This window comes from Sminthopsis crassicaudata, chromosome 5 (genome assembly GCF_048593235.1).
Source record: "Sminthopsis crassicaudata isolate SCR6 chromosome 5, ASM4859323v1, whole genome shotgun sequence".
Lineage (NCBI taxonomy): Eukaryota > Metazoa > Chordata > Mammalia > Dasyuromorphia > Dasyuridae > Sminthopsis > Sminthopsis crassicaudata.
In genome coordinates, this window is record NC_133621.1 from 313961414 (window position 1) to 313980408 (window position 18995).

The 18995-nt window shown below is 51.6% G+C and overlaps 1 protein-coding gene across 3 annotated transcripts in view; it reads right to left on the reverse strand.

Moving 5' to 3' along the window:
• The window catches only part of SMC1B (structural maintenance of chromosomes 1B), a 37516-nt gene that overhangs the window by 2118 nt on the left and 16403 nt on the right, over positions 1 to 18995 (reverse strand). For all 3 annotated transcript variants that reach the window (XM_074272158.1, XM_074272159.1, XM_074272157.1), the window contains 11 exons: positions 18590 to 18769; positions 14770 to 14916; positions 13772 to 13909; positions 12195 to 12311; positions 11187 to 11293; positions 10382 to 10523; positions 5194 to 5339; positions 3619 to 3772; positions 3190 to 3288; positions 2944 to 3100; positions 2490 to 2644 (listed from right to left, as the gene is read on the reverse strand). In XM_074272158.1, the coding sequence (XP_074128259.1) occupies positions 2490 to 2644; positions 2944 to 3100; positions 3190 to 3288; positions 3619 to 3772; positions 5194 to 5339; positions 10382 to 10523; positions 11187 to 11293; positions 12195 to 12311; positions 13772 to 13909; positions 14770 to 14916; positions 18590 to 18769 (1542 nt within the window). The remainder of the gene's footprint in view (positions 1 to 2489; positions 2645 to 2943; positions 3101 to 3189; positions 3289 to 3618; positions 3773 to 5193; positions 5340 to 10381; positions 10524 to 11186; positions 11294 to 12194; positions 12312 to 13771; positions 13910 to 14769; positions 14917 to 18589; positions 18770 to 18995) is intronic.

Genomic DNA, 18995 nt, shown 5'->3' on the forward strand with positions numbered 1-18995 from the left:
AAAGGGCGCCTTTGGCCCTCACACCATCTCCGTGGAGGTCCCCTGGGCTCCTTCCATCTCTTGGGGAGATGGTACACCTGCATGCATACCAAGGGCCCCCATTTCCCACCAGAATGGCCGACCCAAAGTGGCCGGCCTGGCCAGAGGTAGGCAGCAGCTACAGGGCGCCTATGCCATGGCTCTTGGGCTCAGAGGGCATGTTGGTGTGGCGCTGATTCATCCCAGCCAGAGTGGCTAACTGAGAGAGCCCTGGGATGCCCCCGAGCACGGGGCCCGGGACTGGTCAGTCAGCCGGGAAGCACATGCTAGGGGCCTACTGTATACTGGGGATTCAAATTGGCCCCCCAGCTCAGGGGCTCGGGATCTGCCCCCTGGGGAAATCGACTACGGGAACCCATGCAGTACAAACCAGACACAAAGGGGGTAAGATGGAGGGAGTCTTGGGAAGGCTCAGATACTATGGGGGACGGATGGACGGGCTTCCCATTTCTGGCATCGGGAGAGGGGGCATCCTGTCCGTTTGGCTGGTGCCGTGGTGGGGGCCAAGGGGGGAGCTGCCGGCTGATTAAGGCTTTGGATGCCCTGGAGGAATCCGAGTTTGGGGAGGAGACAAAGTCAGTCCTAGCTGGAGAGAGGCTGTGGATCAGGGCAGGACCCACCCCCCCCCCCCAGTCAGGGCACAACCCCACAGCGGAGATGAGAGTCTGGGGATGAGGAAGGGGAGGGCTCAGGGGAAAGAGAAGGGCTGCCCGGGCTGGGAGGTCTCAGAGACAGTGAGAGGGGGAGATGGAGGGGAGCGGGGCAGGGCTGCCCCACAGCCCCCCTGAGCCTACACACACAGTGACTGTGGTGCCTGCAAGAGCTGACGGCATCCCTGACTGAAGGGCACAGAGAGAGAAGAGAAAGGGGGTGCCCGGAGGAGAGCTCCGGTCAGGGCATCCAGTCTGTGTAAAGAGCCTGCAAGGAGCAAGAGGAGCCCGCCAATGTTGTCCCCCAATGCCGAAGGCCTGGAGGTCGGGGGAGCAGTGAACGGCCACAGGATGTTTAAAGGTGGGCAAAGACCCGTTTGTGAGCGAGGGAAGAGCCAGATTCAAAAGAGCCCACAGAGGCCCAGGGTGGCTGGGCTGCGGCCATGGGGGACCAGGATCCCCAGAAGAGCCCACGGGTTTTTGAAGAGGCAGAAGAACTGAGACACAATGGCCGGCACACAGGGGAATCTCAGCCTCTCCCTCCCTGACTACACTATAACCTGCGACCATGTGGACCCCAATAAAAGGGGGCAAGGCCTCGAGATGTGGCACCAGACTGTCCTGTCTGTCTCCTAGGAACCTGTCAACAGGCCGGGGAACTCTGGCTAGAACTGAACTTGCAGCGGCTGCCTGGTTTAAGCCTGAGAAAGGAGCTCACCCAGGCTGTACCTGTCCCCAAACCAGCTCATGGGGAGCGCGGGCAGGAGGAAGGTTGCCAGGACAAAAGTTGACAACCTCCGGTTCGCGGAGATAGCACTGACGGATGGCGAAGAGCAACTAAGGAACCTCTGGGGAGGTCAAAGGGCAGAGCCCCAAAGCTGGACCCGAGGCCAGTAGCAAGAAAACAGATCTTGGCAACTGGTCCTGCCACTTCCTGGCAAATGGGGGAAAGAAGAGGGAGCAGGGCCTGCCCAAACATCGCCGCAGCATCAGCTCGCCCCAGAGGTCCGTGGCTTTTCCGGGAGCCATGCATGGCCGTGAGAGCCGGACAATAAGCAGAGCTTTTAAAGCTTGGGGCTGGAGAAGGAATTGACCCACCCCGCCAGTATCTATCTTTGCCAGGGAAACCCCAACCTGGGAAATGGAGAGTCGTTCACAAGAGAAAAGCGACTAAAGAACCAAAAATTCACTGGAAGGTCAAGTACTGAAGGGAAGCTGAAAATACTTTGGCTTCCTAACGAGAAGACGAGACTCACCGGAAAAGACCCTGGTGCTGGGAAAGGGGACGGCAGAGAAGGGGGTGGACAGGCAGGGTCACTGAAGCAAAGAGCAGGGGCTGGAAGAGGGACCCAGTGGCCCGGAGTCAGCCAGAGTAGGACACAACTAAGTGGCTGAACACTGACAATAACGCCCCCACGCAGGGCCTCCTTCTGCCTTCCTGTCTCCCCAGCACTGGGCCAGAGGCTTGCTGACTCCATGTGGTGCCTGGGGACCGAGCTCCCTCCACCAGTGAGTGGGGTGCACGCTGGGTGGTCTGGGCTGAAGAGGGAGATCTGCCCCGGGTGGTCTCTCCGCTCTCCCTTTGAGTGAATGGCTGAGGCAGAAATGAACTCCCGCCTCAGCGGGATGTGTGACCAGCGTGCGGCCATCAGACCTGGAAGGAGGCCTTCACCTCACAAAGACGGAGGCGGGGGGGAGCAGACGGGGCCTCTGCTGTCCAATGTTGGGGATCTGGTGACTGGGGGCTGGGGCCCCTGCTGGGGCAGAGAGCTGGGGGGAGCCCCCCGGGCGCACACGTACCTGGGCGCTGCTGTTTCTGCAGAGCTTTTTGTAGATGTGATCGATGGACACCGAGACGTGCTCAAAGCACTGGCTGAACAGGTCGTATCTCCTCTTCTTCACCTGCTCAAACTCTTGCCTACAGATTCTGGCTTCCTTTCTGCTGGCTTCAAAAGCTGCGCGAGAGCGATGGGGAGCCCTTGCCTCGGTGGCCCCTCCCAGGCCCGCCCCCGGTGGGCTTCTCGCCCACGTTTCACAGCACCCAAGCTCTCCCCCCCCGGGTGGGGCACACCGCACATCTAGGGACAGGGTCTCCTCCAAGTGGCTCCTGACAGTGGCTGGCCTGGGGATCCCAGACAAGAACTCTTCTCTAACGGGCCCTCAGCTCTAAGAAGTGGATGACCAGAGACCCGGGGGCAAAGGCAGCGCAGTCAATGGCGCAGCACAGCCAATGGCGCAGAGCAGCCTGGCTCACCGTTGAGGGACTCCTGGAACTTGTTGCGGATGGTCTGCAGGTTCTGCAGGGCTCGCAGGTTGGGGGCCGTGGTCTTCAGTAAGATCTCTTCTTGGGCGGCCAGTTGCTGCTGCAGGAGCCCCAGCTGAGTCTTTATTTCCTTGTCAGACTCCAGATCCTGTGGAGCCAGCAGAGAAGGCCGGGGTTCAAGCCCCCTCTCCTGCACTGGCCACCCCCCCACCCCCGTGCCGAGGGCCCCTGGGTCACCTTCAGGTCATCTCGGAGGCTGCTGTAGTCTATCTGCAGGGCTCCCTCCTGCTCATATATGGCAATGGTGCTCTGTGTGCTCTCAGGTTCTGTACCCACCTGGAAGAAGAGAAGGGCGTCTCCAGGGGACCTCAAGCCCCAGCACCTGTGACTGGGCGCATCTCGGGGGCCTGAGAAGCCCCCAGTGGTTGGGAGGAGAATCGGCTCACCTCCAAACGCCTTCTAGGATGGGGACCTCACCACTTCACACAACATTTATTTCACTTTTCAACACTGGGACAAAGCACTTCCATCTAGTTCCCAACAAGAGGCTCAGACTCCGCTCCCCAAATTCTACCCTGGCCCTCATAAGCAGCCCCAAGCACAGCTCTCTGACGTTGGCCACAGCCTCTCCTCCACCCGCCGGACAGCCGAGGCCCGCCGCCATACCGCCACGTGGATGACCTCGTCCAGGGAGCCCGACAGGAGGACGACCTCGATGTCTTGCACCCTGCAGGCGAGCAGGATGTTGTGCCTCTCGAGCTGCTGCTGCTCCAGAACCGTCTGGATGGCAACCTTCTCCTTCTGCATCTTCCCCACCTCCCTGCAGAAGGCATGCTCATGTACTCGTGCACGTACAGCAGGTGCACACGCACACAGAGCTGGCAGGGCCACGGGAGGCACCGTGACGGCCCGGGCTCCACACGAGACCCCACCGGGCCGCTTTCTCGGCCATTTCAGGCCTTCCAGGCAGAGACTGACAGGCTCCTCCTAGGGGCCCTGGTAAGTGCCTCACCCCTCACCCCAGCATGTCAGCAGCAGGGACACAGCGTGCAGGCCACAATGGGCCCAAGCACTTCACAAAATGACCTGGTCACCCTCCTGACCAAGACAGCTGGATTGCCCCAGAAATCCCAGTATGACGGACCCCCGGCTCCTGCCCAGGAGGAGGAGAGCTAGAGGAGACTTCCTGGGAATTTTGGAGCCCTGAAAAAGGCAGCAGCTACCACCATCAGACTTGTGCCCAAAGCCCAGGACAGGCACATGGATGGGCAGAGGAAGAGAGGAGAGGTCCCTCTGCGGGGTGGGCTCCCCCTGGACTCCAGAGGCCTTTGTGGGAGACTGTTGGGTGCATCCTGATAGGACCACCTTAATGAATATCCCTTTCTGGTCTCTCAGGCCACCCTGGCAGCAACAAGTCCCTCTCCCTTCCCAGACAGGGCTCTTGGCCCTCCTCAGGGAAGCAGGCACCCCTCGCTGCTTCTAGATTGTCCCTCGGCTGGCCTCTCTCTCGAGTCCCTTGCTCAGGCAGAGACTCAGTGTGGGTTGCTCTCACCAGAAAGGAGCCCTCGATGCTACCTCAAGGTGGAGAAATCCCACTGACGAGTCCCTCTGTGCAGCTGCTACGAGCCTCGGTGGGTGCTCACTGCCGCTTGGCAGTCCTCTACATCTGCTCACCGCTCCTTGTGATTGCACTGCTTCCCTATCACTTATCTTACTTGGATAGTTATTTGCCTCTTTTCCACGTTAGGTCAGGAGCTCAAGGGCAGAGACTGATTTGTTGGGGTTTTTTTTTGGCCTTCCTTTGTGTCTCTGGAACAAAGAAAGCTCTCTGACTTGACCACAGTGAGGGCCATCCCAAGGGGCATGTGTTCCCTTGGGAGCGATTGATTCTCTCTTTTTGGATCTTTAAGCAAAAGCTCAGGTCGCACTGCCATGGGGATTCTTTTGTGTGGGGAACTATACTCGATAATTAAAAAAGGGACCCTCCTCACTCCCAATTCTGAGCTGCTTTGGACTAAGTCAAGGCTTTAGTAATCCTACCACACTTAGCCCAGTGCCTGGCAATAAGAGGTACTAGATAAATGCTTATTCCCTTTCCTCCTGGATGATCATGACCTAAATATGCTTGAAGCAGACAAACTATAGCATAGCAAAAAGAAATGGTCCACGGTGCTCTGAAACGTCCACACACCTGGAACCCTGGAACCAGGCCCAGTTTTGTCAAGTTATGCCAGCAATTACCTATTGATGGCCAAAAGCTTCTTGCGTGCTTCCTCCACCTGGCCCTGCATCTGTTCAATGTCCATATTCTGCACAACACACATGTCCTTCAGCTGCTGCCGCTGGGCCATGAGATCGTCCACAACTCGTAGGCAGCTCTCTTCCACCTGCATGGAGAAAAGCCTTAGTCCATCTCCCATCTTCTCACCCCTCCAAGCAATCACCCAGGCCTGAGGCGAGCAGTGGAAGAACATGGTTCTAGGCCTCCAAAATACAGTAAATCAGCAAGACTTTGTTCAGGGGCGGGAGTGAGGGCTGTGTCCGCCTCACTGGCGCTCCAGTGGAACGGCCAGGATAGCAAAGTCTTTCCCCAGACACCCACCAGCATCTCCTCTGTAATTTTCAGTGCAATAGTGATCTGAGATACCAAAGGGACAGTTAAGAGTCCAGGGCTCGAAGTGAACTCAGGGCCTTCTCATTCCAAAGCTGGCCTATAACCAACCACTCACCACGCTGCCGTATCTGGCCAATACGGCCAAACAGTCTAAATTTGGCCCATTTTGCTGGAAAGATGTCTATTTTTCATTTTGAAGCTATATGTGAATTCTAGCTCAGGTTTTTCTACGTAGGCTTTTTAAAAGGACCAGCTTTGATTTATGTTAGAAGCCAAACAAAAGTGTACTAGTGGACACTCTTCCCCCAAGACTCAGCTGCTGGCGATGTGAAATTCTGACGCCTTATAGATTTCTTAAAAGAACTGTAAGAGACCCAACTTGAAGAAACAGCCAAGATTCTCTAAGCTGAATTTTTATTCATTTTCTTGGATCCAAAGAATTTTAGGACCAGAAGGAATTTGTAGTTCCCTTCGTGCAATCTGCAAGGCTGGTAGGCTTGACTTGGCTTCCTGAATCCATTAATAAAGGAAGGTTTGTGCCCATCTGGAAGAAGGAGTGGTGATCACTTAAAGCCAGAGTGGCTTCCTCAAGGAGATCTCCTGCCAGACTAACCTTTTTATTCCTGAGGTGGTCATTAAAATGGCAAATTGGAACACCCCTCCACAGCCAGACAGACTACCCTTGTGGACAAGATGGGAAGAATGAGCACAGACAGAAGTCCAGTTGGGCAGACTGAGAACTGGCAGAATGAGTGCAAGAAGAGTGACTCAAGAAAGAACCAAAAGCAAGCAAGAAGGAAGTCTCTAGTAGCATTTCAGACATCCATTTTAGCCCTTGCGCTAGTAGCGTTTTTAGAAATGGTTTGGAGAAAAGCAGGATGAGCAAATGTGCAGGTGACAGGAAATCTGAAAGGAAAATTCCCCGATGAAAAGGGCGAGTCCAGATCGACAAGAGACTCCAAAGCTGGACCAAACCTAATAGATTGGAGCTTGATCTCCAAGGTCGACATCCTCAGGACAAGAAGAACAAAAAGGTCATGTGAAGAGGAGCCACCTCAGTGACACTGACAACTGCCTCAGGGTGAATCAACGAAGAAAGAAGAGAAACAGCAGCACAAAGAAAACCACTTGCATTCAGCATCACTGTATACAATATGTTGTTCAAGAATAGCACACCTATCAAGAACATTAAGATTACTCCTGGTACCCAATTCGAATTCACCAAGACTTACATGTCTATGGCTGCATGTCCAAAGACAAAATTGAAGCAGTCCCTGCCTGCTCTCAAAGAACTTCATTTGGAAAATATGCTTATATTCTGGGTTAAGAAAACTGCCCAGACTTTGGTATCTAGAAAATCATCGAGACAGAAGGAATCATCTTACGTACAGTGAACAGCAAGGCAGCCAGTTTTAACTGGACAGAAGATTATGTCAAGGGGAGAAAAAAGCTGGAGCCAGACTAGAAAGGATTTTCGATGCCAAGCAAATGCTTGGTTTCTTTCCCCTAGAAACAAGGAGCAAGTGAAATTTTCTGAGTTTTTCCAAAACAGGAGAATTAAGAGACCTGTTGTGTTTCAACCCAGTCAATTCATTAGGGCACAGAAATCATAAAAGACAAACGAGACCTTTTCAATAACGTAAAACTAAAAGGCTTTTGTATGAATAAAATACATGAAGACAGAGTAAGAGACTGTGGTACGGGGAATAGATTAATCATCACTGCTAAGTACACACACACACACAATTCGCTAATAGACACAGCTGAAAGCTCTGTACACTGTCCATCTCAAAGGATGCCCCCAATCACTTAAGAGTTCAAGAAATCACATCACAACCACTATGAAGTCTCACGATCCCCATCAGTGAATCGAGCAAGATGATCCACCAATGGGCCCGGAGGCCTTGGCACGGTGGCCCTAGCGGTAAAGCTAGAGAGTGATTCTGCCGTCTTGCTTTGAAATTATGTAAGAAGAGGGATCAAACTCTGACTCGGGGATCATCTGAGTCAAAAATTAAGGTCCAAACAATACTCAAGTATTCAGAGCAGAGCTTTTGTGGTAACAGAAACTGGAAACAAAGTTAACACGTATCAATTGGGGAATGCTGCTTGACAGCAGAAACTGTGATATAAAAACAAAAGGCCCGGATGACAGCTGTCTTAGGCACCAGTTACAGAGCACTCACTATCCCGATGTCGCCTTTTGCTGATAACTAAAATAGCAGATGAGAAGAACGCTGCCAAGAGTTTTCCTGGATTTCAGTAAAGCCTTTGGTTAGATTGCTGGCTGGAAGAAATTACTTAATATAGAACTTAATGACTAAGGAACTCCAGAGTAGTCATTCGTGTTTCCATGTTGACAGTGACCTAGAATTGGGAAGAACCTGGATACAAATCCTGCCTCATACACTTACTAGTGTGTGTGCTCCTGGGGCAGTCACTTATTTTCATGCCTTTTCTGCAAAACGAGGCAGCTGTGTTCAATGGAACCCTGTGGCTCCTTACAGCTGTCATTTAAGATTCTGTAGTGCTGGGACTTTGCAGAGGACTCCAATGGAGTGAGGAGACTCGGGAGTTTGTTAGTGATGACTTAGCTAGGGGCATAGATGGACACTCGTTCTAGGTGTGGACGATGCCATCCTGGAAGGGCATCCACAGGGTCAGGGTGGAAAAACACCCAACAGAATCCTGATGACAGGTACAAAGGAGCAGCAGCACCCCCTGGGCAGCCCAGCCGGCAGCTCTCATTATCAGCACATCCGTTTCTTCTTGAAGCTGACTTTTGTTAACCCAAAACTTCCACCCCTGCTGCTTTACCTCAAACCCTCCAAGAAGGCCCCTCTCCCCTTCACCCTCCTTGCTGGCCTGGCACTCACCAACGCATCAAACATGGCGCCTACAGTACAGCACTCCAGAGGGGGTGCGCTGCCATGTTCCCTCCTCAGATCTGAGAGCTGCACCCCACGACTGCTTAGCTTTCTGGATACTGCCTGCTAAAACCTCCATTTCCAGGCACACTGCAAGTCAATAGTGTGTTCTCCCATTGAGTAAGAGGAAAGTAAGCAGGGAAACCCGCGGCGCCCAGTAGCTTCCCAAACCAGTCTCCTCGGTAGCAGCAAGCGCTGGGGAGGCAGCGCCACAGGCCTAGGATCCTGCCCCTATTCCCTTCCCTATTCCTGCAGAGGGCTGCCCTGGCCTCCCCGTGTCTCAGGCTCCTCCCTGCCTCCTCCTTTGCCCAGATCCAATATGGTGCCGGGGCCTGCCGAGTTCCTCTCTCCTACATGCCCCTTCCCTCTTCTGATGTTCGTCCGCCCCCCGGACTCAGATCCTGCCAACCCCCTGGGGGTGGGCTTACTACCACAGGGTCCCCCCCCCCCAGAATCCCGTCGGCTCCAGGTCAGGGAAATGGGTGCCTCTCCTGAATGCCCAGTGGAGGACACCAGTCCTCTCTTTTCTGACAGAGGGCAAGGCCAGTCCCCATCCTGGCTTGGCACTCAGGCAGCACTCCTGGAAGCCGTGACCGTGGGTCCCTCTCCACCTCCATCCTGTCCTGGAAGCTCCCTCTCTTACTAACCAACTTGCCCTTGGGTGGGCTCCTCCTTTCCACCTCCTCCCCTCCCAATGCACTCTCTGCAAAATCCTGGTCTCCATCTCCTGCTTGGTGCACACGCTGGGCTGGAACATCACCCTCTCGAGGCCCAGGGGCAGCCCCCAGCCACATCCCCGGCTGCTCTCCTCCATCTTCCGCCCCGCTCCGAGTCAGAGCCGCTCAGAGCCGCACTCCAGCTCATCCGCAAGGCCGGACAACACCCACTAAACCTCTTGACTCTGTTGCCTCCTGCCTCCTGAGCCAGGCCGCCTGTCCTCTCGTGGTCTCCCTCCCCCTTCCCCCCGCCCCTCCTTCACACACCTGCCAAAGTGCTTTCCCCAAGGTCGGTTGTGTCGGTCCCATCCTCCCTATGGTCTATAAGGTCAGTCAGTGCACAAGGCTCCCCACCCCCGCACCGTGTATCCAGCACTACCTCCTCTAACTGCCCTCTAAGCCGTCTGCAGCCCGGCGCCACCCCCCTTTCTAGACTCACTTGCCCCCTCTGTGCCTCAGCAGACTGAGGCCCGTGCCTGGAAGGCATCCTCTCCTCCCCCCTCCATCCCCTGCATCCTGCATGGCAACCCCCCTGCCAGGGCTCCCCTCCCCAGGCCCATAAATGATCTTGTGCTTATTCCACGTCCCCATCGCCCAGCTCCTGACACATCTTTAGGCCACAGCCGAGTCGTCCGAGGATAGAGACTGCACTTTTGTCTCTGTGACCTCGGTGCCTTTAATGAGCCGGGTTGGGGGCCCTCAGGAGGAGTCAAGAAAGCCCATGTGGTCTCTCTGCCAGGCAGTGCGCCCCCTGAAGAGACCTGGGGGTGGGGGGAGGACCCAGGGGCGGCCTGCAGGGATTGAGGCAGGGAATGCAGGCTCTGATTTCATGCCACAAAGAAGACTTGGGAAGGCTGCTCTGGCTCCCTGAAGGGCTGTGTGTGGACCTCATGGGGGAGGAGCAATGAGTGGAAAGAGTAAGAAAGGCGACCCAAAGGCAGGGCCCAGGCTGCCAGCGAGAGCTCGCCCCGAGGGGGCCAGGCTGCGCCAGGATTCCCCCAGGAGGGTCTCCAAGCAGAGGCAGCAGGACCCTGGGAGGGCCTTTTGGCTCAAGCCTGGCTTGGAGCCTCTCTCCACTAAGTTCAAAGACTGAATGGCAACAAGGCATGTGACCAGCCCCCCCTTCCTTCCAAGGCATCGGGTGGGCGGGCAGTGCTAGGAGCCCCGGCTACCTCCTTCAGACTCTCGATGTCGCTCATGTCTTTGAGGATGGCCTCTTTCAGGGCAGAAACCTTATTCGTCTTCTTCTTCAGTTGGTTGTGGCTATATTCAAGCTGAACGTTTAGTCTTGTTTTCAGTTTCTCAAACTCAAGCCTAGAGACAAAAGGAAGGTGGTTCTGGGGTCGCTTTCTACACCCAGCACTCAGCGGATCCCCCTGATCTGTCCTGTGAGGAACGCACAAGTGCTCTCAGCCTGCTGTTACCCTCTGGGGTGCTCCCAGCAGCTCTGGAGTGATGCTGCTCACTGTGAGGGTCTGAGGCATGGTGCAGAGGGCAGCCCACCCTATCCAGCGACCCTAGGAACACTAAGACCTCAAAAGCTCTGGGGAGGTAAGCAGGAGGGAAGGGGCCCCCTGGAAGCCTGCCTGGTTGCTGTGGCTCCCGGAGCGGGCAACCCTGGGCAGCAATACCTTTCATTTCTCCTTCCCTGCCCACATCAGTGAATACCCCTCCCACAATTATATGCTTGGGTATGAACGGATTTGGTTCCATGATCTCCTACTGACACCACATAATTCTTTAGTTTGTAAAGGGTTCTCCTAATGAGGATCCTAGCCCCCCGGGGAAGGGGATATCAACGTCACTGTCCCCTTTCTGAGGAGAAACAGGACTCGGAGAGGGTCAGGGCTGTGCTGCCACAAACAAGATCCGTGGCTTGAACCCCCAAATCCCAAAAGGAACGTGCTGCCTTTCCATGGACTCCTTGAAGTTGTAAAAGGGATTTCTGTGCAAAATAAAGGGGGAATAGAAAGGTACCTCTTCTTGTCAATTTCTTGCTGCTGTTTCACATGCTGGTTTTCATATTCCCGTATGTTTTCAACACCAATTTCTTCACAGAAATCATGGAAAATTTCATCTTCCACCTTAAAGGATCCAAATCCAGTTCAGTTTGATAAGACATTGTTTAACTCCCCTCATTCTTCCCTTAATTTCTGGCATCTGCTCAGGCAGCTCTGAATAAGGATGAAAGAAGATGTGTCCGGGCTGACCCTAAAGGCTTTCCTGACAATCACCATTCACGGGGGACCGGCAGAGACACCGGCCTGAGATGTCCCCAGAGGGGAGGAAACCGTGGCATGAAGGTACGCTGTGCCATGCTCTACATGCCAAGAACGGACCCAGGGTCCCACAGACGCACTCCCTGTCTACAAGGGAACAGAGACCCAGCTCAAAGAGCCCTTGCTGCTTCCCAGTCTTTCTGGTCTACAACAGAGTGGGTATGTTTGCTTTTATTCTCTTTGTACTTATTAACATGTACAACTCTGAGGGGCTGCTAGATGGCGCCACAGTGCAGAGTACCGGCCTGAGTCAGGGAGACTCCTCTTCTGAGTACAAAACCAGCCTCAAATACTTTCTAGCCATGTGACCTTGGGCGGGGAATTTCACTCTGGCTGCCTCAGTTTCCTCCTAAAGTGAGCTAGAGAAGAACATGGCAAGTCCCTCCTGTACCTCTGCCAAGAAAACCCCAAAAGGGGTCACAGAGAGTGAGATAAGACCAAAAGGAATGAATAACAACAGGGATATTATGCTTCTCTTCCCCACTCCTTTCTATAAATTACTTTCTCTCCCCCTCATTGGAAAAAGGAAAAGGGGCTCCTCCTAACCAATACTCCTGGCCGCCTAGAGCCTGGTCCAGCTGGCTGCAGGAAGCTCCCCGAGGGCAGGGCCAGCCTTGCACCCTCTCTGCTCATTCAGTCCTCTCAGCCCGATGCTCCCCAAACAGACAAAGGTCGTTGCCACTCCATCCCGCAGTGAGACCATCACCTTATCTATCCTTTCTTGGAAGTCAGTGATTTTTTGAGCTCTTTCCTTGATGCCATCACTCAGCATGGTGTACTGCGATTCAATATTCAGTAATTCGCTCTGCAGCTGGGACTGTTCCTAATTGTGAGAAAGAAGATGTTTTTGTCACATTGTATGTGACATACTCTAAAAGGGGTGCACAGAGGGAAACTGAGGCTGTGCCAGGCTTCTGGGAGGTACCGGGGCAGGGGGCAGGAGGAGGATCTGTTAGGTGGCAATGTCTGAACGATCACGGTATCATCAGAGCCGGCAACTTCATTTAGACTGTTTTCAAGTATGTCGAGTGTTGTTAGGTTCTGTCGTCATTATTAAAATGTCAGCCTAATACTGTTAGGAATGCGATCTGTGCTGGAAAAAGCCCAGGAACAGTGGGTCCTCAGAACGTCAGAGCTCCAGGGGAACTGGGGACCATTCCCTCCAAACAGGTATTTCCCAAGAGCAGGGCTGGCTCTGTGACCACTCCCCATGCCTGCGACCCGTGAGCTTCCTGCCCAGAAGCCACCAAGGACGAAGCTGGACGCTCAGTTTTACAAGTGTAAGCTGGGTATGGCCAGGTGACTCTGCATTAGGACTCCTTGGTGTAGGAAAGCATGACAACGACATTCAGGGGAGTGGCCGGCCCAAGGCCTGGAGGAAGGAGAAGCAGGCAGTGTGGAGCTCTGCACAAAGGGAGCTGGCACCCCCCATTTGCCTCACCAAAGGCCCAGGGAACCATCCAGAGCCAGATCAGGGCCTCTCCCTCTCTCACAGTGGCTGAGCCCATTCACTGGGTTTCTTCCTGGGCCATTACATTATCTCTGATTTCTGACTGACATAAGCTTCGCTAAATGAGCAATGGTATTTGGTGGCAAGGCCTTTGGGCCTTTGGGGATAGCTTGGAACTCTCTTCTGGCTAAGGGTTAGTGACAAGGGAAGACATCTTCTGGGGAGGGTCCAATAAATACAATTCTAATTGGATATTCATTCTTCAAGAAGAGAAGAAAAGACCAACCTTGTGGTCCCATTGGGAAGCAGAGCCTTCCTGGGAAAGGGCACAACGAATCACCCAAGGGGATGCTCACAAACCCTATCTGGGTGATTCTTGGCCCCCCAAATAGGAATCCATTTGCAATCCAATCAAAAGCTCACCTCAATGCTGCCCCAGTCCCTACGGTTCCTCCTGGCTCTGTTTACAACTAAATGCTTTCAGAAAGAGAGACATAAGGGGAATTTTCAATGGATTCTAAAGGGAGGGAGGGGTGAGGGTTCCCCTGAATGGGGCCTAGAGGCTCGTGCCCAGCTCTGAGATAACAAGAGAGCCAGACCACCATCAGCTTGAATAGATGGGTCTAATTGTTCTGAAGAGAAGACAGAGCCTTCAGGTGGCACCAAGTGGGGGAGCCGGCTGAAGATGCTGTGAGTCCCCCCCAGTGGTTACTGGTTGGAGGGCTGGCAAAAGACTACTGTTCAGGGAGACGGCTTTGAGTTCCTTTTGTGCTTAGATTCTATGAGAAAACAAATTCAACAATTTAAAAACTGAAAGCCTCCTGTCCCGTCACCTTGTGAAAAGCGGCCAGCTGCTTCTTTTTAATCATCTCTAGTTCGTTCTGAGAATATTTGAGTCGGATGTTAGTTCCTTGCAACAATGCTTGTACTTGTCTCAAATCTGTTTCTTTGCGGCGTATTTTCATCATGTCCTGGAAAAAGAGAAACACTGCTGTAAGTTATCTTGTGTTTTCTAGGCCTTTTTCAATGTTTTTTTACCTACTTCAACAGTTACTGACTATATCCACGTGGGCCCAACTCGAGCTGGAAACTTGGCTTCATGGAAGAATGGTCCCCGGCTTCACCTCCAAATGCCTTCGCTGGTCCTCCCGGCGCCCTCTCAGCCGCCCCTTAGCAGAAGACACCCAGCGGTTTCCCTCCTGAGCAGTCTCTTCTCCAGGTAAACACTGGCATTTCCTTGCCACAACTCTTGCATGACCTGGCCCCAAATGCTCTCCCCATGTGGCCCATCTTTTCTGAAATTAATGTACTTCCTTCAGCTGATTACGGGGAAAAATTCTGGCAGGAGGGCTGAGAGACGCCAAATACTCAATTGAATTCAACCGGACTTCTTAGACCCTAAGTAAGGGGCAGGGGTGGGGGCGGGGCCCTGCCCACAACAGCTTCCAGCCTCCAAGGAGGTGCTACCAGAGGCCCAGCTGGGAGGGGCAGTGAGGTTCTGACAGAGGCAAAGTCAGGAGGGGAACCAGAGGCAGCCCTGGGTCTGTGGGGTGACCTACGAAGACTAGACACCATACCATGCAGAGCTTCAAATGATGGGAGGATCTTGTGTTTTATTCAAAAGACAAAAGGGGAAGCCTAAGGAATGACTGGGTCATCCTGGCCTTAGGAACACAGATATCCATAGGGCACCGAGGACAGCATCAAGCCAATTAGGAGGTGAGTACCAAGGACCGAAGCAGTTGGGAAACAGGGGATTGGTCAATGAGGAAGGGGATGGAGGAACAGAAAGGACAAAGCACAGGGAGCCCCAGGGCATGGGCACATTCACCTTTAGCTCACTGATGAGCTGGTCTCTTTTTTCCTTCATTTTGCTTAGTTCCTTGTCATCCCAGCATTTGGCTTTGATTTTTAAGTCACTCGACCCTCCAGAAATGACTCCCGATTTCAAAAACAATGTTCCATCCAGAGCTACTGTCTGTAAAGGCAAAAATGCTTCAGCTGTGAGAGGTCACCTCGCCAGGCAGGAAGCCAGCTCTGAAGCGACCCATTGGCCTTCCACAGAGGACAAGGGACTGGGGAGGACCAAGTGGGTTCTGCAGAACCGGAGGCGGCCTCTGACCCAGAGTTCAAGAAAACGGGAAAGGGTGAGCTAGGTGCAGGGTCACCTTCAAGGCCAGCAAGACCCAACCCATATGACTTCAGTACTTTATAGATTACATCAATATTAATCAATATCATTATAACTGATACATCAATGAAAGCTGAAAAGGTTTTAGTCAAAATTTAACAGCTATTTTTATTTTAAAAAAAAACAAAAAAAACCCTCTAGAAATCATAGGAAGAAAATAGTATTTGTCTAAATCCGAGAACAAATGTAGGCAATGCAGAAAGAGGTCTTTCCAACAAAGCAAGGAAGCTTCTCACCATTATTATTTAAAATTGTGCTCAAAATATCACTAAGACAATGAAAAGAAATAATGAGAATAAACATAGACAAAGAGGAAATAAAACTATTGCTTTTTTTTTTAACAAATATGAAAATATATTACAGAATTTTAGAGATTAGAAATTAAATAATTAACAACTTTGTCAAATTAGCAGGATGTGAAGTAAATTATAGCATTCCTATATATAAGCAAAAAAAAAAAAATTAATAGGAAGAGCTAAAAGGAGAAATTCCAATCCAAATACCTACAGAAACTATAGTTTATAGTTTATAGAATGTGTATTTATACCAATGTTCCAACAGGCACTTTTCAAAGGAAGAATTACAAACTACAACTATGTGAAAAATACTCTAAAGCACTAATAATTAGAGAAATTAACATTCAAGCATCTCTGAGATTCTACCTGAGAGCTATCCGCCGCTGGACAGCAGGCGCGCCCATGACCCTGCCGGGCCAGCTGGGAACTGGTATACATGTGTGTATATCCTTTGCCCCAGATGGATCTCTAAGGGCCTTAACCACAAAGAGACAGGAGAAAAGAGACAAGGTACTCTTAAGCACTAAAATCTTTGATTAGTTCCATTCATGGGATCCCAAACTGGAAATTAAGGAGTAACCTCCTCCTGGGGAATGAATGGCTAAGCAGAGTGGGGCAGGGACAGGTAATGGCCTATGCCGGGGCCATAACTAACGCCACAGGAGACGGCAATCGGACTCACAGGCAAGGGATCATCTCCTAGTTTCACAATTCATCCTGTCCTCCTGAAATCATAGAGTGGGATATAGGCTCAATCCACAAAAAGCTGTATGGGGGTGGGGAGACAGAGAAAGGGAGATGGAGAGGAGGAGGATTAAGCAGATAGAAAGAGTTGGGAAAATGAGAAAACTGAAAAGAGAGGTGAGAAATAATTGCAAAAAGGAAGATAAGCTGGTTTCTAACAGCAGAGAATACACAAGATGACACAGATCTTGCCAGGTCACTTAACACAGGGTCCCTCAAATTTGTTTCTAATCTTTTAATCTAGGGACAAGCACACTTTTATTCTGAGAAGATTAAGATGAAAAAAAGGTAAAGGGGCTTAATGTTGCCTTAGGGTAGCTTCCCAAGATTAAAAGATACCAAAAGCTGCTATGGAAAGGGCTCTCTGTCCAATCAGGGTCCTGATAGTACCTTGAGGCGGTACAGAGCCCTGCCCTAATGAAAAGTCTGACTTGGAAAGTCAGATTGAAAAAATGAGCCAATAAAAAAAGAACCCAAACATAAAAGGTTACTATGGGTGACAAAGATGCTCAAGACACAACCCAGAAGAACAAAGTGACTCCAAAATAGGTACAAACAAAACCTTCAATAAAAACATAGCTTGGGCACAATTTCAAAAAGAGAAGAATTAAATTAATTTCTTTTTAATCTTATAAATGAAACAAGGGCAATGGAAAAAAATGAAAAAAAGAAATGAACATTAAGGAGAAAATATCTAGAAAAAGATTAATTAGCTTAGTACAAGAGGTGCAGAACTGCATCCAAGCAAGAGACTCCTTGAAAATAAAGAGATCCAAACCTAAATTACTCCCTCTCTAAGGAAAAAGGAAGGAAGGAAAGGAGAGAGGGAGTGGGGGAGGGAGGGAAGAGAGAGAAACATAAGATAGCGCATATAAAAAACTTAATTTAGAAAAACAGATCAAAGAGAAGTAATGTAACTGAAAGCCATGATTACAACTCCCTCCCCCAAACCCCAAGATCAGAATCCCTCAGAATCCAATCTTATTAGGGGCAGTTGCAGAAAGAAACAAATGAGACTGAGGTGATGTCTGGATGATCTTAAAGGAAGAAAACAAAGGGATGAAAAAAGGAAGACACCATGGAAAAACAGAGAGAGGTCAGGAAGGCTGGGGAAACATCCCCTGGGCACCAAGGCTAACAAGGCTGTGCCTGGAAGGAGAGCCGGGGGGAACAGGCCACAAGTGAGCCTCGCCTCATATGGAGTGGTTAAAAGAGGGAGGATGTGTACCTTCACAGCCCAAAAGCCGAGAGGAAGCAAAGGGGATAGGAGCTATTCTGCCCAGGAAACCAAGACTCCCACCAGCAGTATTTAAGAATTTCAACCTAAAATGAAATCAATTCAACAGTGAGATGTCTCTGGGCCTAGAGGCAGTGAAGAGGCACCTGAGAACCTGCAGAGTGAGCAAGGACGGTGAGAACTTCAGGTCAGTCACAAGCCCAACCACCTGTAACTACAAAGGGCAATTTATGAAGAGTGTTTGGATGGAGTTAGGGTACATAAGGCTCTGGGCAAGGAAAGCGAAGAAAGGCAGGGGAACAAAAGCAAGCAGATGGCTCATGCTGGGGGTGCCTCCTTACCCTCTCTTCTTGTTTATAAGAAGGGGGCAGGAAACAGTGAGGGAAAAGCATCAGAGAATAAAATGGAGGGAAGAAAAACAACAGTTAGAACTGGGCATGGGAATGGCAGGAGCTGACCCTCAGCTAGAATCTGGAGATACGCTGTTTGTAAGAAACACCCCCAAAACTGAGAGACGGCCACATTCACCAAAAGGCCAGAGGCTCCAGCTAAGTCCAAAGGGCAGGTGCAGCAAAGGCAAAAGCAGACTTGGTATGATAAGAGAGATGAAGAGGGAGACCACGTTATACTGAAAGAGTCACTCTATAAGGGTGGCTTCTAAACACTTAAAAAGAGAAACAAGCTACAGTGACAAATCACAATTCTGGCCCTTATAGGCATTTGGCTCTTCTCGGCCAGGAAGTCACAGATGAGATTAAGGCAGGACCAGAGAAAAGGCCCTTCCTGTCAGGGAGGGTCTACCGTGGGGCCCAAGATCTAGGTCACGTGCTGTTGGTAAGACACCTTCTTCTCCAGCTCCTTCTGCTCGTCACTCTGAGCCACCCCAACTTGGCTGGGGCACATGCCTTCTCCAGGAACACTGGGAGCTCCTCTGTCCCCCTGCAGGGCACCCTCTAACAGACAGGCTCCCGACCTTTTCCCTCAATTTGTTTCTGGGTATATCAAGTTACAGGGCCAAGAAGGTGTGAACATAAAAGCGTTCCCAGAAATCTGCAAAAGCAGGGAAAAATGAAATCAATTACGGCACGTATGTTTACACACCCGTTGTGTGGGTAAATGCTCACACCTACTACATCTGAGTACTCCCAGCACGTTTCCCAGCTGCTCATTGGTCCCCCCTCACCTTCAACCGCTCGGACCCGCTAAAGGCCACGTGCCGGGCATCTTCCACAGTCTCGCACACAAGCGCGTTGCCACACACAAACTGGATGACCTTCTTCAGCTGCGGGAGCTGGGTCTGCACAACATCTATCGCCATCTTGGAGCCTTTTATCTCCCTGAGCCTTTCGTTGACAGGCTTGATCTGAAAGACAAAATAAAGAGCACATGAGGTGTGATGGTCCAGGAGTGTCCCGTGCTCAGGGGGCATCCTCAACCAGTCCACCTCTGACAAGCAGACTGCTGAGTAAAGCACCAGCTGTGCAAGAGGAGCTTGGAGTCCGAACCCAACCCCTTTGTGAACAAAGAGGAAGCATTTCCCAAATACTAGGATGTGCCAGGCAGGGAACCACAGAGGCAGCATTGCTTGT